Source organism: Aspergillus sclerotioniger (genome assembly GCF_003184525.1).
Source record: "Aspergillus sclerotioniger CBS 115572 chromosome Unknown BO94scaffold_42, whole genome shotgun sequence".
NCBI lineage: Eukaryota > Fungi > Ascomycota > Eurotiomycetes > Eurotiales > Aspergillaceae > Aspergillus > Aspergillus sclerotioniger.
Window position 1 is genome coordinate 124332 of NW_020291032.1, and position 25477 is coordinate 149808.

Below are 25477 nucleotides of genomic sequence, written 5' to 3' on the forward strand. Positions count from 1 at the left end.
CTGTCACTATTTGACTCCCATCATCCCATTACCAGTCACCTATATAGTTGTTCCACTCGTAAAACGCTGCAGATTTCGACTCCCCTCACTGGCCGGGGCGGGGTCAAGATCATATTAGAAGACCAGTGGATTGTATACTCTGCCCTGAGAGAAACATGAGTTGCGTTGTTATAGTTTGTGAAAATCCTTGCTAGAGGGGAGGGGAAGCACAACCCCTTGTTCCATGATAAAGAAGGAAGCCGCAACTACGATACAAGGATTGTCATGTCATCTGACCATTCATTTTCATTACATTACATTCATTATTGACTACACGAGGCCCAGACGTTACTCTATATAGAGCGTAAGGCAGAATGGGGGAGATGATTCCAGACCGAGAATCATGTAAGCAGTGCTGATGGTAACACCAATTTGTATTATATGCAACATGAACTCTTGTTTTTTAGTTCGACTTGTTACCTTCTTCCAGGGAGATTACAGACTCCAGCCACCCGAGGAAACGAATGAGAGCATCACTCGAACAGTACGTTAGACATCATCATTGCTGGCAAGACGTCACCTCGCCCCCCAGGGTTGCAGTGGCCAAATCATGAGGTAAGTAGTTCAGGGTGTATGAAGTGAACTGCAACAGGGAGACAGATAACTTGGACGGAAAGAAAACCAAAACTATGGAAGGAATAAGAGAAAGGACAAAAGGACGACAGCAAGATACACCGGTACACACACAGGAAATCAGCCTATCCCCGGGCATAGGGATGGAAGCCCCGATGTCCTCCCCTTCCGCCTCCACGATAGTTGGCGCCGGGCTTGCCAGCGTTCTTAGGCCCGGTTGGAGCGTTCGCTGGGGCAGCACTTTGAGGTTGTGGTGTAGGTCCTGAACGAAAGTCAGCTGGAGGGCAAAGTTTACAAGAGAAAGACACTGAGGGGTTCAAATTACATACCACGTCCCATGCTCCCAGCACGGTTCATGGCCTGGGGTCCCGTAGGGATGTTAGGCTGAGGTACTTCATCATACATGCCTTCCCATGATGTTGGTCCGCCCTGATGATATGGGGAAAAGGCCCGGGTTTCCATGGCTCGGCGCACCTGTTGCTGCTCATACTTTTGCTGCTCAAAGGCGATCTGTTCTTGGGCGTTGTAGCCAGGTCTAGCACCACCTGCCGCTGCTCCTCCCATGGAATTCCCCATTTGGGCCGGCATGCCTCCAACATTATTACCCTGTCCTTGAGTCTGCATCTGTTGCATCTGTTGCATCTGCTGCATCATAGCGGGGTTCATCATGTTCGGCATTGCCTGGGGAGTTGCACTCTGTGAAGGGGGGCTGAGACTCCTTTGGGGTTGGTTGTTACCCATTTGCATCTGTTGCATCTGCTTCATTTGCATTTGCTGCATCATGGCAGGGCTCATTCCACCCATCCCCATGCCGCCCATCCCTTGACCTTGAGCGGCGGCGACAGCCATTTGCTGTTGCATCAAGGCAAAATATTGCTGCATCCTTTGCCAATACTGTGCCATCATTTGTGGTGTCAGACCACCAGCCATGTTAGCTTGCCCTTGAGCACCCGCCTGCTGTTGGGATCCATCGCTGCCCATCTGACCACCTTCTCGGAAAGCGTCCCTGCCCCGGCGGTACCTGCGGTCTTCTTCATCACGCAGATTGCCTCTTGGCTGGGCTTTCTTGACCTCAATGGGCTTGCCGAGGATCTCCAGGGGGCGCGAGAGAGCAGCCTCTACAGCGGCTTCGCTATCGAAAGTCACGAATCCAAAACCACGGGGGCGACCGGTATCCTTGTCAATCATCAGGGTAGCATCAATCACGCGACCAAATTGAGTGAAGAAGTCTTTGAAATCATGTTCATTTGCCTCTTGACTGACACCACCAACGAAGATTTTGCTGGTCTTCTCCTGCTCGTCACGTGGGATCGCACGCTTGGGGTCGATCTTGCAAAATGCCGTCAGCGTATGCTTTGCTAGTGGTCTGGATTAATGGGGACAAGCATCAAGAGGCTTCTTACAATTTTCCCGTCTAGATAGTGCTCTTTGACCATCACCGTGTTCACAGTTTTAGGATCTCGGAAAGTCAAGAACCCGAACCCTCTGGAGCGTCCCGTAGCACTGTCTCGCATTACAGTACATTCCTGCACCTCCCCAAACTGAGAGAAGTAGTCCTTCAAAGATTCTAGTCCATTTGGTTAGACAAGCCCTGCTTGATGTGGACAGGCCTGCGGTAACGCCCGGGATATACATACGATCCGTGGTTTCCCAGTTCAATCCCCCGATGAACATTTTCCTATCCCACAATTCAATCAGTAAAGGAGGCCAGCTCGCGAGGGGCGAAGAATAGCAGCAGACAAAACGAGAGACCGCAAAGAACAAAGAGAAACAAAATTAACACCAAAAGAGGGGAAGGTGGAGATGAACGAGATAGACAGGTTCTAAATCTTCGCGGCTGGGAGCTGAGCGCCGATGGTCCATGATTTTGTTGAGACAGGCATTTGGTTTTGGTTGCTATTTGCGCGTGGTTTTAAGTTGAACCTGTAACGCGGGTCTCCTGGACATAAAGGTATCTATTTCCCTTGCTCTGATTCAGCAGTGGCTGTGGCGCGAAAAGTATGGTTGCCCTTTGAGCATGGCTGATCGTCGAAAGATCGTGGTGGCCAGTCATTCAGCGGACTCCAGGTCTCTCCCAAGGGGCCGATTTCTGTGCCATGTATACATCGACAGGGACGGCCAATGGGCGGCTTCTTGGTCATGGGGGCAGACATATCTCTAGTCAGACAACCACTGGTTTACAGGGCGACCCAGTGGAAATAAAGGCCAGGCGAGATATATTCCACGACCGAAGGTTTGCGCGTGGTGACATAAGACAACGAGTTGGAGCATGCCCGGCGGATTAAGTCAACTTTCTTTTGTTCTCTTCTTGTTTCCCTGGACCAAGGATCCTTTGCCTGTCTGTCTAATCATGTCCGAAGCTAGGTAATCTGATCGACATTGCCCAACCAGACAGCCAAGGCTGTTACTCCTTGCTGTGCTCTATCAAGCTATATCGACAAGAAGCTATATAGTATCGGCTGTACTATAGTCGCTTGCGACAAGGGTTCGCAGTGTCAGGAATCCGGAATATGTCTCACCGCAAAATTCATACCGGAGGTGGATTGCTGACATGTAAACCATTCGAGCATTGTACGGCTGAGGTGGATTTGCCTTCGCCCGACTTCTCTTGACATTCAAGCCCAAGAAAGAACCTGAAAGCTGTATGTTCAAGGTTGTCCGAGAATTCGTCCATCTAGTAACAACGATGACCCAACCGGAGAAGACCTCGACTTAGATAATAGAACCTTATCCTTCTGCCCATGACGCCAAGCCCGTATATCTCAATGGAGCCCATCCCATGAACCATCAGTCCAGCTGCAGAAGACGTCGCTGCGCAGCTCCCAGCACCAACTCGCTAGTTACGTTCACAGTGCACGGCAATGGGACCGCGAGCGGACATCACCAACCCAACCTGAACCACCGCCCCATCGGTTTCGAAGAAACACCCGGAGGATCGAGAGAACCACATAATATTGTGAAACGGTGTCGGTTTGGATTGCGCATAGACACTCATTCGTCCAGCCGCAATCGAATACAGAGAATGAAAATGCATAATGTCCTCAATGGAAGTAGCACTTACCCATCTTCTTTTATACCAGTCCCCTGAGGCTCAGACTCACTACCAGGCATTACAGCATGGTGTGCACGTCCGGTACCTACATTGTCTGCACCGTTCTGGTGAAATCCTTGATGTGAGTATTGGTATGCAGCACCCGTGTCCATCTCGATCGGTCCAGTTTCAACAGATTGAATAGGAATCTGAGCAGGGTGGACAGGCGCATTTGGGACCACAGAATCGGGAAATTTTGGAGCTTCAGCACTGGATAGAGTATGGGTTGTATTTTCGTCGGCATCATACCTAGGTGAAACGCATGAAGTTTAGAAGTTGCCTAGTCAATTCTGGTAAACAAGAGCATCCTACAGATCCGCGAAAAGGTCTTCCTCAACATCCTCGGGTTCAGCCATGGCGATCCGATGACCAGAAAGGTAGAAAAGAGAAGCAAGAGGCTGTGCTGTGAGCGGAGGAAATGATTATAATCACAGTGACCAACTCCAAGAGGAGGTAAATCAGGTCAGTATCAACCAACTGATGGCGAGGCTCTAGCACCAGGGTATTACCTCCGGTCAAAATGGTCAGAGGAAATGAAAGAAGGTAAAATGGTAGAACGGAAGCAACCGGGGTAAGAGTGTAGTGCGCGAGAGAGAAAGGAAAAAGAGACTGAAAACAGGATGAAGGGAGAAGGAGAGAAGGAGGAGGAGGAGGAGGAGGAGGAGGAGGAGGAGGAGGAGGAAAGCAGCTGCACGGCGGAAGTTGAGGCGAGAACAACTGGGAGTGAGACTGCAAGTGACTTGACAGGCTGACTGGCCATGTCCGAAAGAATACGGTATCATATATGAAACCTGTCGGTACGGTACGGTACCCTACACTTGCTGACTGTAAGGAGACCTGCAAGTAGAAGATCATAGGAAGTGAACAGTAAGGCATGCATCTAGCTGTATAAGCATCCTGGAATCATCTGAGATATATATGTTTCTACCTAGATAGGTAGGGCTGATCTGGCTTAGAAGTAGGGACTGATGCCTACGGAGCACCTACGGAGTACATATCGCCTGTCTCCCAAGGTATGGTACATTCTGGTAAGTACCAATAGTAGGTGGGTAGGTATCATATGTAAGGGCCAGGTACTTACTACTACTCTCCATACCGCCGCTAGATAGGACTAGTCGTACGGAGTAGTCCATACACATTACCTTATCGAGAGATACCATGGCATGACAAGCCACCACTCTCAACTCCATTATTCTGCATTCTCCCCGCTCCAAAAGACTGATTCAATAAGAGGTTCGCCTCTATTCAAGTAGGGTACAAACAGGCCCTTGAGACTATTCACACGTGGTCGTTGTTGGGAACTACCGATCAAGTAGCTCCAGACGGAGCACCGAACCCACGTGCCACTTCTTCTCCTCCCCGCACTCGGGCTTCTGCTCTCTCCATGCTATTCGATCCGATGACCTGTTCGATTGATCCTATCGTTGCCTCCGCATTACCTTGACGCAATGGCTGCGAGGAAGAGCCAACAGGTGAGTTCTGACCCCAGTTTCCTCAAGCCTATATATTGTTCATTCGTAGGCAATCGACAGCTAATTAAATCTCTTGCCGACACCCTCAAGGAGATGGTCCAGGTTGGTTCGTACCTCTTCTTCCACCCAGTGATTTTGGGATCCAGATCCAGTGGCTGATATAGCTCCCCCACATCCCATTGACAGACCGTGCTGAGTATGTTTTGTCCTCAATGCGTTGATTTCTATTCGTGAACCCTTCAAGGCTCTTAACATCCTCTTGTCTCGAACTCCTCGCGCTAATTCCCCTGGAAGGCGGGTGAATTCGCCGTTTTGGAAGGGTAGATCGGTATCCCATAATCAAGTGGCTTCTGCACAACATGACCAAAATACGGTTGTTGGTGCCTCATACTCTCACGCTAACATCATGAAGTTAGTATATCCAGCACTTATCGGGTACTTTTTGAAATCGAGCTGGGTTGATCTAATTGACTGATCTGTGTGTACTTCCAATAGAGGGATCTCGCAGCAGCATGCGCGCCCGCGAACCCCACCTCGGTCATCGTCTACCAATACCCAACGCACATCTTTATCACCCCATCGATCAAGTGGATGGTCCACGTCCCCCCATACTTCATATTCCGATATCATGAACCGCGGGATTGAATCATGGGGTCGTGATCGGTTGGGAGAAGACGACGAGGATGAAGAGGAAGAGGAAGAGGACATTGTCTATGATGATGATGAGGACGAATTTGGACTCCCTAGTATTACCAGCATGCGGAAAAAACAGTCACAGAGTGTTGGCACTTCTCAGCCCAAGCCTGTTGACCCGGGTGGAGGGTTTGCTAGCAATGCCTCAACCCTCGGTGTTGGCCTGGGAAACAATCGGCAACGCGCAAATAGCTCGGATATTGCTGAAGAACGAGGTGTTCCTATGTACCCGACGGCTGGAACTGGAGAGGGCAAGATACTGCGACCTCAGTATAAAGAAATTTTGAAAGGTATGGATTACGCCTTCCAACGTTCGAAGATGCTGACCTCTTCCTTCGAGACCCTGCCAATGCCTTGAATCTCATAAACCACGCACCGCCTCCTAAAAATTCATCTCCCAAGGAGATGGACATATATTCCAGTCGCATCTCGCGAATCAACAAATTCAAACGTCTTCTACAAACAAGCACCGTTCCTCTGCTTGAACTGAGAAATCTTGCCTGGTCAGGGGTCCCTGATGAAGTTCGAGCAATGACCTGGCAATTGCTCCTCGGTTATCTCCCTACAAACAGTGAAAGGCGTATTCCAACGCTTGAAAGAAAGCGCAAGGAATATTTGGACGGGGTTCGACAAGCCTTTGAGCGTGGGAGTGCCACCAGTTCTGGAAACGCACCTTCGTCTGGCGCTGGACGCAGCAGAGGCCTGGACGAGGCGGTATGGCATCAGATCAGCATTGATGTCCCCCGGACTAGCCCTCATATTCAGCTCTACAGTTATGAGGCTACCCAGCGGTCCCTAGAGAAGATTCTTTATGTCTGGGCTATTCGGCATCCTGCCAGCGGATACGTGCAAGGTATCAATGACCTTGTAACACCCTTCTGGCAGGTATTCCTGGGCACTTACGTCACTGACCTCAATGTTGAGAGAGGTATGGATCCTGGCCAACTACCCAGGAGCGTGCTGGATGCTGTGGAAGCGGATACATTCTGGTGCCTCACCAAGTTACTTGACGGTATCCAAGACAATTATATCTATGCTCAACCGGGGATTCACAGACAAGTTAGGGCCCTACGCGAGTTGACAATGCGTATTGATTCTACGCTTGCTAAGCATCTGGAGCAAGAGGGAGTGGAGTTCATGCAGTTCAGTTTTCGATGGATGAACTGCCTCCTCATGCGGGAAATGAGTGTACAGAACACCATACGGATGTGGGACACATATATGGTAAGGAAAATCACACTTCTGTCCTGGCACTAGATAAGGGTATACTGATCAGTTACCAGGCAGAGGAGCAGGGTTTCTCGCGATTCCACTTGTATGTCTGTGCGGCCTTTCTCGTGAAATGGTCGGACCAGTTGGTCAAGATGGACTTCCAGGTGGGTATATTCCTGACTAGTTCTGGACACCGTATGGTATATGCTAAATGACAATAGGAGGTAATGATGTTTCTGCAAGCTCTTCCCACGAAGGATTGGACGGATAAGGATGTCGAACTTTTGCTAAGCGAAGCATTCATCTGGCAAAGTCTATTCCAGGACTCTCGGGCTCATCTCCGTCCGGCTGGAGACCGATCCCCAGAGAATGACCTGCAGTGACGACAGTCATGATTCATTAATAATAGCACCTGTTTCATTAGTATATGGCGTTCTAAACGGGAGGCATAGTCGGTCTTGAACCCCATGCTGCCAGCCTCAGCTGAAATGGAAGCCCTTCTGGTTGAAGGCCCACAATAACTTCAGGAAGTCGTTCTCATCACACATCCTTGCGCGTTTATCTGCGAGACCTGTATCATCCTCCAACACTTGCCGTACTTTCTCCCGGACGAGCTCTGCTACCTTTCCTCTCTTCTTACGACTGGGCCGACTCTTGAGAGCTTCTTGGATACGAGCGCTCGTCTGTTCCTTGAAAAAGTCGGGCACGTCATCATCATCATCCACCTCCATGCCCTCATCGGGCTCATCATCGCCCTCGTCTTCTTCATCAGCCTGTGCGGTGCCAATGTCCATTGCGTCAGGTTCGGTGTCATCTGCGGGGCCATCTTCAACTGGAACATCGTTCTGCGCACACCATGTTCGATAGTTGGCTTCTAACATGTCCATCACGGTAGACTTGCCAAGGAAACTCGACCGAATGGTTTTGTTCTTCCGGACAAACACGATTCGCAGGAGTCCATCCCACTCATCGTAGTTGATTTGTGGCCTTGGATTCTTGGGTACTAGACGAACAACGCTGGACTCGACCAGTGGAGGTGGCTTGAAATTGTTCTTTCCCACCTTCATGATGTGATCGATTTTGGCCCACATCTGGGCATTGACGGAGAGTCTGCTATAGAGTTTATCGCCGGGTTTCGCGAAGAGTCTCAGAGCAAACTCTCGCTGAAACATGAGGATACACACTCGGGGCGCTGGCGAGGTCGCAAGAAGTTTAAATGTGAGAGGTGAAGAAATCTAGCAGGGGGCGCATTAGGTTTCTCTCCGCCGCGAAGATATAGATAGATATAGAGCGTACCTGGTACGGAGTGTTGCTAATGCAGACGTCGAAATACGGGAGGTCTGTCTTGATCACGTCTCCAAGTATAACGTCGAGGCGTTTCTGGGCAGGGGTGCCCTGAACACGCTTAGTGACCTCAGCCGCCATTCGAGGATCGAGCTCCACGGCGATGACCTTTTTCGCCTTCTCGAGGATTTTCACGGTAAGGTTACCGGTACCGGGACCGATTTCCAGCACAACCTATACCAGTAGGGACCCCGCCGACCAGGTTAGGCAGGCTAGAAGGCAAGGCGAGGGGAGGGGAGACTCACGTCGCTCTGTTTCAGCTCGGCCTTGTCGACAATCCGCTGAGCCACGCCAGGGTTCTTGAGGATGTGCTGACCGAGATCGGTGTTCATCTTGAAGATGCTGTTGGCGGCCTTGGTCTTGGCCGCCGCATCGGCATAGGGACTCGCTTTCGAGGCGCTATTGCGCTTCTGCTGTTTGACCTTGGGCATCGTGGCGGGAGCGGTCGGAAGAACAAGTACGGGATCAGACCTGGCAAGTTCGACTACGACCGACAACGTCCTTCAGGGGGGAAAGGCAGGGAAAATCCGAGTGACGGCTTGGGCCCGCTTCAGGAAACGGGCAAAAAAAAGTGCGGAGAGTTGGTTTCTGTTCTGATAAGATTACCGGCCCGGAACTACGTTTCTGCGGGGGGCCCGGCGAGAGTCGCCTGTCGCCGCTGCCATCTGCGTCGTTCGCGACAGCTTCCCAGCTCCTCCCATTTCCCTCTCTACGGTACGCCTCGATCACCATGGCTTCCGGGCGGAAGGACTTTCTGAGCCAGCAGGCGCCTGAGAATTATGTCGCCGGTCTTGGTCGAGGTGCGACTGGGTTTACCACCCGTTCAGATCTAGGACCCGCGCGAGAAGGCCCCACGCCAGAACAGATTCAGGCCGCACTTGCAAAGCGAGCCCAGCTTCTTGGGGCGGCACCTCCCACGGCTTACGGCGCAGGGCGTGAGAAGGGTGGCAAGGATGAAAAGGCAGATGAAGAGGAGGATGACGATCGGTTCCAGGACCCGGACAATGAAGTCGGGCTGTTCGCATACGGGCAGTTCGACCAGGAAGATGACGAGGCCGACCGCATCTATAGAGAGGTGGATGAAAAAATGGACAAGCGCCGCAAGATGAGAAGGTTAGTACCCCCCCGCCCTTGTCTCCCCTCCTTTGTTTCTATGAAGCGATTTGTTCATCCGCTTCGTATCCGGTCGTTCTGGACAGATTACCGACGTAATTTCTCCATCACTCACAGGGAAGCCCGCGAACGGCAAGAACGAGAAGATTACGAGCGCAAAAACCCCAAGATCCAGCAGCAATTCGCCGACTTGAAACGATCCTTGGCCTCGGTCTCCGAGGATGACTGGGCTAACCTCCCGGAGGTGGGAGACCTTACAGGCAAGAACCGACGGGCAAAGCAAAACCTTCGCCAGCGATTTTACGCAGTACCGGACAGTGTGATTGCCAGCGCAAGAGACTCAACCCAGTTTGAAACCACGATTGCAGATGACGGTGCCCAAACCGCTGTCGACGGAGGGGAGGGAGCGGATGGAACAATCACCAACTTTGCCGATATCAGTGCTGCCCGCGATAAGGTTCTTAAAGTTAGACTTGACCAGGCGGCGATGGGATCGTCTGGGGATTCCGCGTCTGGGAGTGCTACCAACATTGATCCCAAGGGGTATCTTACGAGCCTTACCCAGTCGGAGCTTAAGGCTGGAGAGGTAGAGATTGGAGACATCAAGCGCGTCCGGGTTCTGTTAGAGTCTGTGACGAAAACGAATCCAAAACACGCCCCTGGGTGGATTGCGCTTGCGCGTCTAGAAGAATTAGCCGGTAAAATCGTGACCGCTAGGAATGTAATCGCCAAGGGTTGCGAGTTGTGCCCGAAGAGTGAGGATGCCTGGCTCGAAAATATCCGGCTTAACGAGGGCCACAATGCCAAGGTTATCGCCGCCAATGCCATTAAAAACAATGACCGGTCTACGAGGCTCTGGATTGAAGCGATGAGGTTAGAATCGGAACCTCGAGCCAGAAAAAACGTTCTCAGACAGGCTATTCTTCACATTCCTCAGTCCGTCACTATCTGGAAAGAGGCCGTCAATTTGGAGGACGACCCTGCGGATGCACGCCTGCTCCTGGCAAAGGCAGTCGAGATGATCCCCCTATCGGTCGAGCTCTGGTTGGCTCTGGCGCGCCTAGAGTCTCCTGAGAACGCTCAGAAGGTTCTTAATGCTGCCCGAAAAGCCGTTCCCACCAGTCATGAAGTCTGGGTTGCAGCTGCACGACTACAAGAGCAGATGGGTACTTTCGAGAAGGTCAATGTGATGAAGAGAGCAGTCCAATCCCTCGCGCGCGAGAATGCTATGCTTAAGAGGGAAGAGTGGATAGCCGAGGCAGAAAAGTGTGAAGAAGAGGGTGCTATCCTTACTTGTAGTGCAATCATTCGCGAGACTCTTGGATGGGGCTTGGACGAGGACGATGATCGCAAGGATATCTGGATGGATGATGCGAAGGCCAGCATTGCTAGAGGCAAGTATGAGACTGCGAGAGCGATCTATGCCTATGCACTGCGTGTTTTCGTTAACCGTCGGTCAATCTGGCTCGCGGCGGCTGAACTGGAGCGTAACCATGGGGGCAAAGAAGCGCTCTGGCAAGTGCTCGCAAAGGCCGTGGAAGCTTGCCCGCAAAGTGAAGAACTATGGTTGCAGCTCGCCAAAGAGAAATGGCAGTCCGGGGAAATTGATGATGCCCGGAGAGTGCTCGGTCGGGCCTTCAACCAGAACCCTAACAACGAGGATATTTGGCTGGCCGCTGTCAAGCTGGAAGCCGATGCGGACCAGACGGACCAGGCCAGAGAGCTTCTCGCAACTGCTCGGCGCGAAGCAGGAACCGATCGGGTGTGGATTAAGAGCGTCGCGTTTGAGCGCCAACTCGGCAACGTTGACGAGGCGCTCGATCTCGTCAATCAAGGGCTACAGCTCTATCCCAAAGCCGATAAGCTCTGGATGATGAAGGGGCAAATCTACGAAGTCCAGAGGAAGTACCCGCAGGCTCGGGAGGCCTACGGAACTGGAACCAGAGCTTGCACCAAGTCCGTTCCACTATGGCTCCTGGCTTCGAGGCTGGAAGAAAAGGCCGGCGCGGTTGTCAAAGCTCGCTCCGTGTTGGACCGAGCCCGACTCGCGGTGCCCAAGAGCCCGGAGCTGTGGACCGAAAGCGTGCGCGTGGAACGCCGTGCGAACAACATTGCCCAAGCCAAGGTCCTGATGGCCCGGGCTCTGCAAGAAGTTCCCACCTCCGGGTTATTGTGGAGTGAAAGCATTTGGCACCTGGAGCCACGAGCGCAACGGAAGGCCCGGAGCTTGGAAGCGATCAAGAAGGCCGACAACGATCCCGTGCTCTTCATCACTGTCGCACGAATCTTCTGGGGCGAGCGCCGATTGGAAAAAGCACTCACCTGGTTCGAGAAAGCCATTGTTTCGAATAGCGACTTGGGCGACGGATGGGCTTGGTACTACAAGTTCTTGTTGCAGCATGGCACAGAGGTATGTTCGAAGTCCTTCCACCCATTTTTATAAGTTCATATCCGCGAGCACAACGACTGATGGTTGATCCTACGCAGGAAAAACGCGCCGACGTGGTGGCCAAGTGCATTTCGACCGAACCCAAACATGGCGAGATATGGCAATCGGTAGCTAAAGACCCGGCTAACGGGCGCAAGTCGACCGAAGAGATACTCAAGATGGTTGCAGACCGTCTGACCTGATGGAGAAAGGAGGTCGCGTCGCTTTTTCGACGTCACGCACTTTCTTACGACATCCGGTCTCCCGAATTCTGGGTTCGGCGTTCGGGCGAAGTAGAGGATTAGCGGCATTATACAATCGGCACCCGGAATGCATACAGTCAATAGGCCTTCACCTTCGCCTTGGCATGAAGCGGTTCACAGATTACCATTTGAATTGGTCCTGCAAGGTTTGAGGGTCTTCTCTCTCAGCATGTATCTATCATGATCAGCCCCTCCAACGGTCCACCAAGGATATGCCAAGAATGGAAAAAGTAATGTATAGTACATAGCACAACGAGAATCTCATCGTCCCCCGATCAAAACGAGCCACCGAGTAAATAAATCGCTGGCGCTTACTCATTTGAGATAATATATAGATCGCAAAGATTGCGTGGGTCACCCTCGCTCCCGTATTCTGGTTATATTGTCCTCCAGTAGATAGCCCAGAGAACCGTCCGTTAATCCAATCGAGCCATGGGTATCCGTAGAATTTGTTCGGCTTGTGTTCTTTTTGGAAATTGGTGTCGTCGTTCTCTTCCACTAGGGGTTCTCCCTACCTCCACATATCAATCCTGGGCGTTAGGAATCCCATACCACTGGGTGCCTTGAATGAATTGTAAAGCGTCAGCTCCGGGCGTGTCCATCACGCCTAGGGAGCTCATAAGAGAATGGCCACGTATGCGACCGCCAGGAAAAATGCGAACGATAAGGGGAATATGATCGGACAGAAAGCAAATAAGGACAAGGTAGGGGGAAGGAACTTCCAAAGAAAAAGAAGCAAAAAAAAAACAGACAATCAACTCTTCGAACTCCACGCCAGATGCAAAATGACGATGTCACGCCGATGATGGCTTTCCCGATTACCCCCCAAGACGCCTGCTCACCTTCTCCACCACACCGGAATGTTGCAATCTCTGGCCCTATTCGGGTCAAGAAACGTGTTATCGGAATATAGGGAAGGGGAACGTAAACAACAGGAGAAGGACATATGCTTGCAAATATAAAAGCCAACCAGGGCCGCAGAAGAGCGGGAAATGCTCATGAGGCCATGGACAGGCACTCATCCAACAAGGCACCCAGTTGCTCTCGATCGGTGACTGCACCCCCTTCCCAGTCCAGTTCTGTCTCGTCCACTTCCATTTCGTCCACAAATCTGTCGGGCTTCGCCCCAGCGTGCGTGATCTCCACCACCTCGTCAATGCGGTCTTGCTTGTCTGTTTCTAACTCATCCTCAAGATACCCACCCATGATTTGATCAACAAGTAAGGGCATATGACTGAGAACTCCGCCGCCGAGCTCCAAAGATAATCGAAGGTCCCGAACACCCAAGGGTTTCCGAGTGCTTGCCTCCTTGGCCTCGACAGGGAGCAGACCGGTCGCGCTATCTTTGACAATTTCTCCTCGCGTGAATGCCAGTTCTTCACTTTCGAGTTGTTGCCGATACTTTCGCATCATCATGCCGTTGATGGTTCCCGAGGGGCCATTCGACCTGGTCCGGGAGAACACCACGGACAGAACTTCTTTCACAAAGGTCTCGGTTGCAATTGCCATGAATTCGGCACAAGGAAGGCTTGCGCCGCTAACAATGGACTCCTCGTAACAAATGGGAACCATGCGTGCGTGTATTGATTCGGCATCCGGGAACTCACCGGTCTCCGATGCCAGGGGTTGCGCATAACGTTTCCGGATCTCCAATTCCCAGTCTACCGTAAACCCAGATGGTAAGCGTCATTCAATGGGGGATAAACGAAAAGAGGAGAATGCCAGGCATGGGCCTACTTGTCTTATTCAACCCGCCTGCACTGGCTGGCACCTGACTGGGCAACTTGATCTGTTTTGCCAGATTGTATTCCTCCAATTCATTGGGCGCAAGCTCGTTGGGGTCACGCTGGTCAGAAGTGCGCTGTTAGCCTTGCCTGCACAACCAAAGGGAGTGGTCGCATCCCGGTAGCAGTATATAGCATACCTCTGGAATGGCCTTGATTCTTCGACGATCCCTGGGAGGGAGTTGCATAACCTCCGTCTTGAGCCTTTGTTCTGCTGCATCGCCCGAGGTTGGCTTTGACACCACCGACGGCTTATCGTTCGCCGACACCCAACTTGCGACCCCATGATCCGGAAGATCCCTCGTAAGGTTCCCGATGATCGCGCATATGAAATTGTTATGCAGATGCTCGGTTTTCTGATCAGCGCATATTATATGATCGACCCGCGACGATAGTTCGCCCTGGTTCAGTTGTCCTGTCGTTAGGGAAGGGTATCAGCGTACGAGTCAGGTCAAGTAGAAGGAAGCCGGGGCTTGTAAGATGGGCCGAGATAGCAATCGAACAGGAATATAGCCCCCAGGTTAATCCGAAAAGCATGCGTACCTAACAGGAAGAGGGTGGTAGCTTCTTTATACTCGGCCCAGTTGTCGCCGATGGCGGCCTTCAGTTCTGTGTAGATGGGCTCGAGATCCAGGCGCGGCACGGAAATGAGCGCCTTGGTAGACTTCTGGGTTGGCGGAGCACTTGGGGCTGTGCTTTTGGACGAGGCTATAGCGGTCGACGCCGAGTCTGTCCGACTCAGAGCCGCCGGATCGATCTGCATGGTTGCGAGGCTCGCGGGAGCGCGACGGGCTGCGCGAAGCCGGGAGTGGGGAGAACTAGGCCTTCATGAAGCGCGAGTCATGCCAATCCAAGGAGCGAGACGGTCGGGGCAGGCGTGGCAGACGATGGGGAGCAGACGAGAAGGAGATCAATGCGCGATGGGGGACGCGGCGGATGGGATGGGCGGCGGTGGAGAAGGAAAAGGAAGGAGAAGGAGAGAAGGAGGGAGTGGTGGTTGGAAGTCGTGGTCGAATGAATCCCTCAATCCGTCCATCAAGTCATCACCCACGACGTCGACTCGACCGACGGCAATCCCCGCCATCTGCTTGCTCGCTTCGGTTTCCGCCCCCCTCTGGCTGCTTTCCTCCCCGTCTCTCTCGCCTTCATTCTTTTCTACGTGTTCTAGGCTACCGGCTACGACAATAAATCTCCCCGCCTCTTGGACCACTCCAGTTCTCAGCCTGGGTCGGACAAGAGCTCCGCTCTATCAAGACTATCAAGAACCACCATAGTACTTGAAATAATCTACAGGTAAGTTAATTGTTACAGGCAAACCCCCCCCCACGGGGGCAACCGCTAGGAATGCAGCTTCACGGCATCCTCATCCAGAACTCCAAAGAGTCGGCCGATCTCGCTGATGATCGCTTCAATCTCGACCGATAATTGCCCCGTCACCAGAACTGAATCACGCCTGCAGTTAGCCATGCCTTATCGCATCAACCAAACCAAGGGGGTTATAGCATACTATATGCATAAAGCAGGGCATAGTCCTCGTCCGTCGACGGCCGGGACACCTTGGGATCCTTGCGATAGTGGAAGAGCCGGGCGAGAAGCCGGTCCCGGGCATGCTCCACGCTGGGAAGAACGTCGCTCAGCGGATACTCCAGCTTCATTGAGGAGGCCATGACTGTTCCCCCGCGTCAGCGGCGTACAGTCAATTGAATCATGCAGATTGGAATCTCACCAGATAACAGGTGGCTGATACGGGAAGATAGCTGCTGTCTTTCTTTTACCGTGTATCGAAGGATAGCAAGTTCTCCTTCGGACGCGGTCATATTCTTGACTAGCTCCAGGTTGATGGCAACGAAAGCATCCACCATGCTCCTGGTGCGACGCAGGATGTTACCGTAGCTGGCATCGGGAAACTCACTTTTTAGCTCGAACTCAGACCGCGCAGATGCTTGGAGGGACTCCAGATGCGACAGGAATCGCTCAACCTCCAACTTCTCCCGGGGGCTCATGAAGCCTGCAGACTCCTTGGGGAAAGACATCGTGGACAGGGGACCGCGCTTCCAGATCAAACTCATCCGGAGCCACAACAGGCTCAACCCGTCTTTCAGTCTTTCCCTGGCGCTGATCGGCCAGATGACTCGCGTGATAATGATGCCCCAAACACAGCCGGACAAGACAGCAGCCACTCGATGAAGGGCGATCTCAGTAATTATTGGACTATCGCCTCCTTCGTCTTGGTCGTCCCTGCCTTCCTTCTGGGTAAGTGAGTAGGCGTACAGCACCGAAAGGTTGTATGTGAGCATGATGAACCGGCCCATTGGGCCTTGGCCTCGGACAATAATAAGGTAGAAATTCCAAGTCGCCATGAGCAAGCCCAGGAATGCGAGAGCGAACACGTTTCCTGCGCTCATGTACCACGAGAGGATGGCACAGATGGCCCCCAAACAGGTACCGAGGAACCGAGCATAACCGGTAGTGTTTGAGGCCCCAATAGTCATGGAACAGACCAACATGTAGGATAAAAGCCCCCATTCACCTCGCCAATGGGAATAAAAGGGTCTTGTTGATTGGAGAAATGAGGGCAGGGCGTATATCGCAGCGCCGGCCCCAACTTTGACCGCGAACTTGGTATCGTCGCGGCGGAAAACCCCGAGTGACCTCCAAATACGATAGCCCAGCCGCTGTTCAGGGGTGTCTCCTCCGATCTTGGTCAGAGAAGGGCTGTTATGTGACTCCGGCGGGTTGGGCATATCCCGCTGGGATACTGTGCCACTGGGCTCAGGTAACATCTGCTCCGTGTTTGGGGCAATCCCCTTCCCTGTTTCAACACCTCCCCAGCGCCAAAACTTAAGCCAGCTCCAGGACCTTCCAGTCGGTTTTTCCTCGCTTTCAAGTTGTAGTTCATCCAATATCATCAAAAGCTCTTTCAGCTGCTCACCAAATTCGAGCAAGGAGAAACTGAAGTGTCCACAGCTAGCAGACACCTCCTCAAGATCAGCTTCAACTTCCAATGTTTGCACCCCTATAACCTCACGTTGTCGATATATAGTATTGAGCGCTTCTTCGCGGGAATTCCGATATAGCTCAAGCGCCCGATCAAGACTGGTGCGATATCTACTGTTGACGGAGACCCTGAGATCAGGCGCAGGCTTGAAAGGGATATCTCTGAATATTTCTTTCAGTGTGAAAGCAAGCGAGCGCTGCAGACCATTAGCGTTGATCTCTCAAGTTGGGCTTCCTCCTTAATTCACTCACCATAGACGGACCTAGATGACTGATAAAGAGTGCAAAGATATCTGCCGGGTGAAGAGAATGCTCAGCCGTCATTTCGGTGCCATCTGCCAGGCCAATGTTGGTAGTTTCGAGCCTTTCCTCTTGGTCTGGTTGCTCATCTATCCGTCCCAAGAACGGGACGTCTTCATGTAGTGACCAAGGGCTCGGCAACGGCACAGCGGCAGGTTCCGAGCCATGGCTTTGTAATTGGGCAAGCTTTGTCTGTTTAAGTAGCTGAAATTGCAAGTGAGCAGCACTGCGCAACCCTCCCATATTATGAGTAATGTCTTGCACCCAGCGAGCCAGCTTCTTCTCCAGCCTATATTCTTTTTCCGTGCCTGCCACAAAATGCTCGAGCTTGGCTTCTCTCACAAGTTTATCCAGCTGCCCGTATGCTTTCTTATGGCGCGCAGCCGTATTGATGAACTCGGTGGTCTGGAGTTCCTCTTCGGAGCCACTGAGAAAGCTTTCGGTGATCAGAGCCAACATGGTCGCCAAGCTTTCGGTGACAGTGGTCAGGTTCGTTCGAAGCTGCTTGCGCGCAGAGATAGGGAAAATCAGGAAAGACACGGCCATGGTAATGGTGACACCCATAACGACCATTTTCAAGACCTGGGAGATTTTCGCGAACGACAGATCCCCACTTTGCACTGCGCCCTCCTTCGTCAAGACCGTGATCGTCGCCAGTGAAGCCAAGGAGCATGCAACATTAACAAGCGGGTCGCCGAGTCTCTGCTTCGTCCATCCAATGAACCCTAGCCCACCACCACAGAACACAATGAGCACAAGGGCATGCCCCACAGGGAGCATATCTAAGGTATCCTGGAAGAACATCGAGACACACATGCTCGTGACGGAGATGAAGGCCGCATAGAGGAAAGCGAGGAGAGCACAAATCAAAGCTTTGTACATGCTGCCCTGCGATCTCGCTGGATGAAAGTAGACCGTGACAGTAGCAACCATATGCTTGCCATCTTGGTGGCCCAGAAACGACGCAATGGCAGGGACAAAGGTTGCGAGGGAGCCGAGTAGGTAAGCTAAACTGCACTTCAAGACGCCTATTCCTAGCTCCGACGAGAGAGACTGGTGCATCCAAGGCCATGTATTTTTGGCTCGAAACCAGAGCCATGATGGAAGGGAGTTGGGGGCCCTCTCGACTTCCCCAGTGAGCAGGGCGCGTCGCTCGTCGTCATCACTATTCTCACGTGGGTCGGGATATGGGATTCGTAGATTCACGAGACCTTTAAGTCGCTGGCCCGTTCTCGGGAGGACGAAAGTTGCGTACCGTAACTGCGACGAAGAGAAAGAGCATCAGCAACATTCCGGCCGGGAAGAGGTTCCTCTATCAGTACTTATCCGGACTGTTCCGGGGCTGAAGGGAAGGGAGGGAGGGGGGGGTCTCATTGGCACGTTGTAAGGGTTCAGGCAAGGGAGGAAGAGCAACACTAGGCCAGGGACCTATCTAGATACCTAGGTAGATAGATAGATATGCTTACCTTCTTCGGGCGCAAAAAGCGCCGGGAACGGCTGCTCGACGAGTCCCCCGATAGAGACATGTTGTCACCTCATTTTCCCTCCCGGTCTCCTCGCGATGGTCTAGGAGTCGTCCTTGTGGGTGGAAGGTCAGTCAGTCGTCAGCCATAACAAAGGCTGTGGGACTAAGAACACGAACCAGAACTTGTTCCACTTCCACTAGATAGATATGATATGATCTTGAGCGCCGGTGGAGAGCTTGAAAGGTCTGGTGACCAATACGAGTGGATTCTCCAACACCACGCACGGGACACGCACGCGCCATCACATCACCTAATCTATATCTAGAATCTACATAGTATGCTTTACCTACTATTGAGTACGGAGTGCTGGAAAGTGATGTACAACCGAACCCGACAAACTCAGAAGAAATTCAGAAAGCAGTACGCTATGGATGGACCAGCTTTGAACATACTATCTCCGTCCTAGTTGAGCCCTTCCATCTTCCACACTTTGACTGCCGCATCAGCACCAGCTGAGGCAATCTTGGATCCGCCGGCTATCCAGGCCACGCTGTTCACGCCTTCTTTGTGTGCATTCGATACCTGCAGCCAGTCCCCTGGGTTAATCAAGCTCCATACGAAGATATTGGTATCCAGTGACCCGCTGGTCAGGTGGGCGTTGTCTTCGTTCCAGGCAAGTGAGGTAATGCGGGAGGTGTGGGCGGTCCATCGGTCGGTGACTAGGCTGCCATCGGCGACCTTGTACACCAACACACGACCCCGGGAGTCGCCTACCGCCAGGTAAAAACCATCGGAGGAGAAAGTCAAGGCAGACACCGCATTCCGCGTAGCCTTGATGTCCGCCTTCGGGGAGAGGCTCGACCCCGAAATGTCCAAGATCTGAACAGACGAATCTTCCCCCCCAACAGCTGCAAGGTTGGCATGGGCTGCAACCGCGGTGACCGGGAATTTGGGCTTGAAGTCGCCAGTCTTTTGTCCGTCTCTGTAGATCTCAACGCTCTCCGACGTTCCCACCAACACCAAGTCATTCGCGACTTCGACACCCTTCGGCTGTCCCGGCAGTTTGGAGGAGATTCCGGTATACGTCTTCGCGCCAATGTCCACGGATCGGATAGTGTCATCCCAGGCGACACTGTAGATTCTACCGTTCCCTTCTTGGGTGGGCGTGAGCCCTACAATATATGTAGTGTGGCCGTCGCCTTCCACTTCCTCCGCAGCCCCCGTTGGAACATCCCAGCTGCAGACCCGGCCATCAAAGCTCCCGGACCACAAAGTTTCAGTAACACTGCCAGAGCGAGACTGGGTCAAAGAAGTGATACTCTTCTGGTGTCCCTGGATGACCTGTCTGGGCTTGGGGGTGCCTTCGACTAGGTAGTTAAGGTCGCCGCTCAACGAAAGACTGATCACCAGGCCGTCGCTTCTGCCCAGAGGCCAGACCACTCCGACCTGCTGGTCTCTAATATTCGCAGCCCCTTCATCTCCCAAATCCCAACTCTGGGTGACCTTGCCCACTTCCACGTCCCATATCTTAACGGTTCTGTCTGCACTAGCCGTAGCGAATTTCCGCGAGTCTTTGGACCAGGAAACGCCGAAGATACTGCCGTTGTGCTCACCTTCGCCGATCTGGCCTCTGGTTTCTCCCGTCTTGCCATCATACAACCAGATTTTGCGATCCGCGCCAACACTGACCAAAGTGGAGCCATCTGGGCTGAAGCCGACGCCGTAGATATAGTTGGTGTGCTTATCACGAATGCCGGTGTTGAACTTGAACGGCGCGCCGTGGTAGAAGACTAGGTTCTTGTCGTCGCCGGCGGCCGCGGCCCGCAGAGGTCTCTGCTGCCTGATGGAAACGGAATTGATTTGTTGTGTGTGGCCATAAATCTCCCCGACCGTGTTACCGCTGTCCCAGGTGATGCAGTGCCCGTATCGTTGTTTTCCATCACCAACGGCAATGATGCGCTGAGAATCACCGTCCCATGCAAGATCATTGATCCGGCCATTCACGATGCTGTATTCGCCCTTGGTGAGACCTTCGCCCACACAGTCCCAGACTCTTACTATACCGCTAGCATCACCACTAGCAACATAAAAGCCCGAAGGTGAGAAGCGGGCCACTGTGGTCTGCGTCTTATGCTCGGTATACTGCCGGGCGATGGCAGGGTTGTCGATTGAGCGGAGAAAGATCGATTTATTTGCCTGTACATTGCATGGGATGCCGATAAACACGGATTAGCCTTCTACGTCTTCGCATTAGGGCGGGGAAGGGCCCAATATTGTACCGCGTATGCGAGCCGTTCACCTTTGGCGTCTGAGGAGAGTTGGGTAGGCTGTCCCCTGGTGGTGGAGGGGCTGGCGGCCCAGATGGACTCTACAGGTGGCCAGTTAGCATGGATCATTTGGGAATCAGCGGGAGAAGTCGCGGGACTGTACCATTTACAATAGACATGGCTGGTTGGTTCTATATGCAATGTCCGTTCGCTAAGCAGAGAAACAGAAAAACTTCAACCAAAGCGAAAGCGAGGGGAGGGAGAGAACAGGGCAAGGCAGCAGCCGGCCGATGTTTGGGGCTGTTGACGTACCTATGGGTGGGGGAGGGCACGGATGCTGCCGTGGTTGACCCAGCCAGCGCTTATCAGGTCCGGATTAGATGCAAAGCCCAACTGCTGTTGCGCTGTCGGCGCACTGTAGATACGATGTGGATAGGATTGGATTGGAATGATAACAGTGGTGGTAATAGTAATCGTAGTTATACATACTCCATCCCGTCAAGATCATCTGGCTAACAGAAAAGACAAGAACAAGGCACCAGGTGAATCTGAAAGCTGGGGGTAAAACATATAAAAGCAAACCGAGTCCAGTCCATGACCGAAACTAATGTTATACAGGGAACTCTATTCAATAACCACCTCCTCCCTCCATCCTGGCCTTTGCCTCGGCCGCCAGAATTTCCGGGTGTCGGTGAACACTGGGCATGAGACCAAGGCCAATCGCCCTCCGGATGGCCTTGGAAATTTTGCGCTGGTTGACCGGTCGCAGACCAGTGGTGTTTCTGTTCTTTATCCGTCCCATCGAAGTGACGTATTCCGACATGATGGAGAAGTTCTGTGGAGCATAAATCGCAAATGATCAGCAACCATTGGGGTATATGATTTTTTGCCAGGGCTATAGTGCGTCAACACACCTTATACAGATGTAGAGGGTTCAGATTCAGAGCATCAAACGCATCAGTAGATGGGCTGTTGCGCTTCTTCCATTTCTTCATCTCTGTCGGGCTAAGATCATGAGGGGAGTAGACATCACCCGCGCTCCAGTCACGCGTCTGAAACTTCTCCAGGGCCCTGCCTTCATTCTGAGCCCTCTGATCCTCTAGGAATTGTTGACGGGACGGTTTACGGCGGTTGTGGTACATTTTATTCGCTGTATCGAAGTCACAGTCAGCGAACAGTCAATCGAAGGAGACAAGGAGGCGAAAGCCCCAGCCCACATCAACCCTCGATGATAAATCGAGAGAATAGAGTGGAAAGGGCCATCACATCACCTACTCTGAGGTCGAAGTCCCCGTCGAGGCGCAGGGGCGTTCGGAGCAACCGTCGAATTCCAGCGACAAGCAGCGGTAGCAACAGCGGACACCGACCCAAGTGTCGAGCCAACGGTGCGCAAAGGCGACCACGAGAAGAGATGGAGTGCCATAATGGGTGAAGGATCTGGCCAAGAGGGAGGAGGAGAGGGGGAGGAAAGTCGTGGATGAAGCCGAGCCGGCGATGCGGTCGATTTCTTTTTCGGCACGCGCCAAGAGCCGCCTTGGAACTTCCAACTTCCGCCCGCAACTCCGTCTGCTCCATGATCCATTCCTCGATCCCTCTTTCTCTCCCCTCGGTGACGTGCCGTCAATTGGGTTGACTTCCCTTTCCTCCCTACGTCTCAGCTGAGTGGGAACCAAACAAACCTCTCCACCAACAGTGGCTTCTCACCTCCTCAGATCGTGTCTGCCAACAATGCAATCCCACCTGACCAGGAGGGTCTTCCGGGCCATCCTGAATAACGAGCCTCTTCCCTCTTCGCGCTGTCACTATCGCTTCCTGCATTCCGCCCGTAGCCATCGATCCCGCAAGCTAGGGGCCCTCTGTCCGTACCATATCCAGCGTCGCGGGCTTTTCGCCTTTAACGCGGTCCCGAATGCTGGTCCTCAAACTGCAATCCTGCCGTCCGAAACCGGCTTGAAGCCAATGAGAGACTTGTTGAGGTCACTGAGTGACCAAAGCAGAGGCCCTGCCAATGGAATCCTGGCAAAAGCTTTCCAGGACTTCATCGTTGCACGTGCGGAGGCCCCCGGGGTCATTACGAGCTTCCATGCGAAGTTGCTGGTCACTACTTGGAAATACCTCCGAGCTCGCGAGGAAGAGTTGGAACCCGAGGAGTGGCAGAAGGTCTTTTCAACTGAGAATCTCGAGAACGTTCTCTACGTCCTGTCGGAAGCGAAATGTCTGCCCGAGTCGCACGAGATCGTGCGAAAAGTGGCCCGCCTGGCTTTTTTGGAGCTCTGTGACGATCATGGATTTGGGCACAACCACATCAGCCGGTCTGCACTTCTTTCTTATATCCACATTCAGGCAATGCATGGAAATCCGGATGAAGCCCGCCATGTGGTCGAGAATTTCTGGAGTAGACTGAGCAAGACCAGCCCTTCCCCTTGGCTTACCGTCATGAGAGGGTTTGCCATTATCAATGATAGGTCTGAACTCAGACGCACTACAGAAAAACTTCATGAACATGGCATTGAGTTTGACCAACATGCCCATGAAGAATTGGTCAACATCCTTGTTGAACAAGACCTGTTAGTAGCCGTGGAAACAGTCTATGAGTGTCTTTCGTCTTCTGGGCAAGAGCCCTCTGCCAAGGCAAAAGAAACTGTGATCCGATACGCCATCCTGAATGGTGAGATAGCTTGGGCAGCATCTATCTATGAATCCCTTTTGCAGTCCCAGGTTACTGAGACCATAGGTATCACGCTGCTTTGGGAAGCGGTCCAAACTAATAGTGCTGCTGCCGTCCTGGAGAAGGCCAAAATAGTAACAGCTGGAAATCAAGATGCAAGAGATTCACTGAACATTGCGTGTGTAAACGACCTGATCGAGTACGCAAATTCCGTGAAGAATCCTGAATTGGCCGCCGATCTTGCTTCTCTAGCTACCCAGTGGGGCCTGCAGCCGGATATGCACACGCAGCTATTGCGACTGGAATCCTACATTCAGGCGGGCGATGTGAAGACGGCATTGAGTTTCATGGAAGATATGCAGGACCCAGAGACGATAATGCTTGAGAACATGCCGTTGATGAACAAGTTGATTACAGTGCTCTGCTTGTCAAGTCAGGAGGATGCCGTGATGGATAAAGTAACCTCTCTTCTTGATCCTTTATTCGAAAATAGCGTTCGGTTGGAAGCGGACACCTTGGCAGCGTTGACGCACATGCTATTATACCGTCATGACTGGGAGGGCGTCTCCGAGCTACTTCGGCCCCGTCTAGGCTCCTACGACTCGGAAGAAAGGACAAAGATCCGCAATGCTCTTACCAATTTCATAGCTGATCTGAACCAAGAGAGCGACAACGTTTGGGAAATGTACAATCTGCTACAACTCGCTTTCCCCGAAGCCGGGGTGAGCCTGCGAACTGAGATCATGACATCGTTCTTCAAGCGGAACCGGAGTGACTTGGCCTTCTTAGTTTTCGGACACATGCGACAGGCGGAGGATTTCGCACGACGGCCGAAGCCCGACACGTATGCCCGGTGTTTCCAGGGCCTGGCCCGGACCCAGGATGCCAAGAACGTAGAGCTAGTTCACAACATGCTCAAGCTGGATGTGGAGGTTGATCTCAACACGCGCTTGCTGAACGGGCTCATGCTCGCGTATGCAGCCTGCGATATGCCGGAGAAAGCCTTGGACGTCTTCCGCGACATTCTCCAATCGGACGAAGGACCGTCGCAGAAAACCATTGCCATTTTCTTCAAGATGTGCGAGAAACACCACAACGGGGTCCAGGAGGCGATAAGGATGATGAGCAAGGTCAAGCGTCTGGAGATCAGCGTCGATCGTCAGTTATACATGGCGTATGTCGAGGCTCTGGCTGCGCAGTGCGAGTTTGGCCTCGCCACTGAAGCGCTGGACAAGATGTATAGCGAAACCGGCTATCAAGTCACCCGCAACTCGTACGCCCCCTCGTCCTGTCACCCACCCACATGTTATACATTGCTAACATAGTCAACTAGTATCGGGTTACTCTACAACGCTATCCCCTACCAATACTGGAAAGACGAAGTTGAAAAATGGGCCAAGGCCACCTACCCGGAGCAGTGGGCACAACTGGAACAGATCGAACGCACCGAATTCGAAGAGGGGCCGAAATTCAACATCAAAGATAACGAAGTCATTGTCTAATAGACAGTCAGTCCGTCAATCTACACCAAAGAACGGGAGGAACCCCAGGTACTTGTACTTAACCTACCTTGTTGTACCAATTAGGATATACTTCCCGAAGCCAAACATCTATTTCAACATGTACACTTTTGCTGCTTCAACAAACGTAGCATGCATGCCGAAACCACATGCTCTAGCAAATCAATATGTCCTTCTATTATCTTTACAGACTACGGTTCTAATGCCGTTGGATATCGGGGGCAATACCACCGGCTTAGCGAAACTG

The 25477-nt window shown here is 52.5% G+C and overlaps 7 protein-coding genes across 7 annotated transcripts; 3 read left to right on the top strand and 4 right to left on the bottom strand.

The window, feature by feature from the left end:
- Positions 1–404: 404 nt before the first annotated feature.
- BO94DRAFT_540039 (heterogeneous nuclear ribonucleoprotein HRP1) lies at positions 405–3812 on the bottom strand. Its single transcript, XM_025612828.1, has 5 exons — positions 3674–3812; positions 2250–2290; positions 2016–2179; positions 942–1941; positions 405–874 (listed from the first exon to the last, which is right to left on the bottom strand). The coding sequence occupies exons 1-5, from the start codon at positions 3721–3723 to the stop codon at positions 738–740; spliced, it is 1392 nt and encodes a 463-aa protein (XP_025462384.1). The 5' UTR covers positions 3724–3812; the 3' UTR covers positions 405–737.
- Positions 3813–5038: 1226 nt separating this feature from the next.
- On the top strand, positions 5039–7511 carry BO94DRAFT_296611 (GTPase-activating protein GYP1). Its single transcript, XM_025606716.1, has 8 exons — positions 5039–5175; positions 5266–5281; positions 5362–5371; positions 5470–5586; positions 5671–6158; positions 6209–7092; positions 7152–7244; positions 7302–7511. Exons 1-8 carry the CDS (start codon positions 5152–5154, stop codon positions 7461–7463), a joined length of 1794 nt encoding a protein of 597 aa, XP_025462385.1. The 5' UTR covers positions 5039–5151; the 3' UTR covers positions 7464–7511.
- Positions 7300–8981, bottom strand: BO94DRAFT_540045 (dimethyladenosine transferase). Its single transcript, XM_025612829.1, has 3 exons — positions 8670–8981; positions 8377–8598; positions 7300–8315 (listed from the first exon to the last, which is right to left on the bottom strand). Exons 1-3 carry the CDS (start codon positions 8853–8855, stop codon positions 7560–7562), a joined length of 1164 nt encoding a protein of 387 aa, XP_025462386.1. The 5' UTR covers positions 8856–8981; the 3' UTR covers positions 7300–7559.
- On the top strand, positions 8782–12511 carry BO94DRAFT_569724 (U4/U6-U5 snRNP complex subunit PRP6). Its single transcript, XM_025614752.1, has 3 exons — positions 8782–9537; positions 9655–11947; positions 12025–12511. The coding sequence occupies exons 1-3, from the start codon at positions 9155–9157 to the stop codon at positions 12166–12168; spliced, it is 2820 nt and encodes a 939-aa protein (XP_025462387.1). The 5' UTR covers positions 8782–9154; the 3' UTR covers positions 12169–12511.
- Positions 12512–12895: 384 nt separating this feature from the next.
- Positions 12896–21313, bottom strand: BO94DRAFT_569725 (uncharacterized protein). Its single transcript, XM_025614753.1, has 11 exons — positions 21206–21313; positions 21055–21143; positions 19265–20971; positions 17262–18569; positions 15739–17206; positions 15520–15681; positions 15432–15481; positions 14556–14769; positions 14153–14427; positions 13966–14074; positions 12896–13889 (listed from the first exon to the last, which is right to left on the bottom strand). The coding sequence occupies exons 1-11, from the start codon at positions 21219–21221 to the stop codon at positions 13225–13227; spliced, it is 6063 nt and encodes a 2020-aa protein (XP_025462388.1). The 5' UTR covers positions 21222–21313; the 3' UTR covers positions 12896–13224.
- Positions 21314–21474: 161 nt separating this feature from the next.
- Positions 21475–22513, bottom strand: BO94DRAFT_540052 (mitochondrial 37S ribosomal protein bS18m). The gene is made up of 3 exons (XM_025612830.1): positions 22318–22513; positions 21957–22192; positions 21475–21877 (listed from the first exon to the last, which is right to left on the bottom strand). Exons 1-3 carry the CDS (start codon positions 22463–22465, stop codon positions 21671–21673), a joined length of 591 nt encoding a protein of 196 aa, XP_025462389.1. The 5' UTR covers positions 22466–22513; the 3' UTR covers positions 21475–21670.
- Positions 22514–22597: 84 nt separating this feature from the next.
- Positions 22598–25318, top strand: BO94DRAFT_527337 (putative mitochondrial respiratory complex I chaperone (Cia84)). Its single transcript, XM_025610381.1, has 2 exons — positions 22598–24983; positions 25044–25318. Exons 1-2 carry the CDS (start codon positions 22771–22773, stop codon positions 25210–25212), a joined length of 2382 nt encoding a protein of 793 aa, XP_025462390.1. The 5' UTR covers positions 22598–22770; the 3' UTR covers positions 25213–25318.
- Positions 25319–25477: the final 159 nt, after the last annotated feature.

Bases quoted from the DNA above. Each gene is read 5' to 3' on its own strand.
- BO94DRAFT_296611 (XM_025606716.1), top strand. From the start codon at position 5,152: ATGGCTGCGAGGAAGAGCCAACAG. The intron at 7,093-7,151 runs GTAAGGAAAATC...ATCAGTTACCAG, and splicing joins GGATGTGGGACACATATATG to GCAGAGGAGCAGGGTTTCTC. The intron at 7,245-7,301 runs GTGGGTATATTC...AAATGACAATAG, and splicing joins TGGTCAAGATGGACTTCCAG to GAGGTAATGATGTTTCTGCA.
- BO94DRAFT_540039 (XM_025612828.1), bottom strand. From the start codon at position 3,723: ATGCCTGGTAGTGAGTCTGAGCCTCAGGGGACTGGTATAAAAGAAGAT. The intron at 1,942-2,015 runs GTAAGAAGCCTC...GCATTTTGCAAG, and splicing joins ACTATCTAGACGGGAAAATT to ATCGACCCCAAGCGTGCGAT. The intron at 875-941 runs GTATGTAATTTG...ACTTTCGTTCAG, and splicing joins TGCTGGGAGCATGGGACGTG to GACCTACACCACAACCTCAA.
- BO94DRAFT_540045 (XM_025612829.1), bottom strand. From the start codon at position 8,855: ATGCCCAAGGTCAAACAGCAGAAGCGCAATAGCGCCTCGAAAGCGAGT. The intron at 8,599-8,669 runs GTGAGTCTCCCC...CTACTGGTATAG, and splicing joins CCGAGCTGAAACAGAGCGAC to GTTGTGCTGGAAATCGGTCC. The intron at 8,316-8,376 runs GTACGCTCTATA...GCCCCCTGCTAG, and splicing joins TTAGCAACACTCCGTACCAG to ATTTCTTCACCTCTCACATT.
- BO94DRAFT_569725 (XM_025614753.1), bottom strand. The intron at 18,570-19,264 runs GTGTGGAAGATG...TCTTCGTCGCAG, and splicing joins GTGCTGATGCGGCAGTCAAA to TTACGGTACGCAACTTTCGT. The intron at 15,682-15,738 runs GTGAGATTCCAA...GCGGGGGAACAG, and splicing joins TATCAGCCACCTGTTATCTG to TCATGGCCTCCTCAATGAAG.
- BO94DRAFT_527337 (XM_025610381.1), top strand. From the start codon at position 22,771: ATGCAATCCCACCTGACCAGGAGGGTCTTCCGGGCCATCCTGAATAAC. The intron at 24,984-25,043 runs GTACGCCCCCTC...ATAGTCAACTAG, and splicing joins TATCAAGTCACCCGCAACTC to TATCGGGTTACTCTACAACG.
- BO94DRAFT_540052 (XM_025612830.1), bottom strand. From the start codon at position 22,465: ATGGCACTCCATCTCTTCTCGTGGTCGCCTTTGCGCACCGTTGGCTCG. The intron at 22,193-22,317 runs GTAGGTGATGTG...ACTTCGATACAG, and splicing joins ACGGGGACTTCGACCTCAGA to CGAATAAAATGTACCACAAC. The intron at 21,878-21,956 runs GTGTGTTGACGC...TATGCTCCACAG, and splicing joins ACCCTCTACATCTGTATAAG to AACTTCTCCATCATGTCGGA.
- BO94DRAFT_569724 (XM_025614752.1), top strand. From the start codon at position 9,155: ATGGCTTCCGGGCGGAAGGACTTTCTGAGCCAGCAGGCGCCTGAGAAT. The intron at 9,538-9,654 runs GTTAGTACCCCC...CATCACTCACAG, and splicing joins AAGCGCCGCAAGATGAGAAG to GGAAGCCCGCGAACGGCAAG. The intron at 11,948-12,024 runs GTATGTTCGAAG...GATCCTACGCAG, and splicing joins TGTTGCAGCATGGCACAGAG to GAAAAACGCGCCGACGTGGT.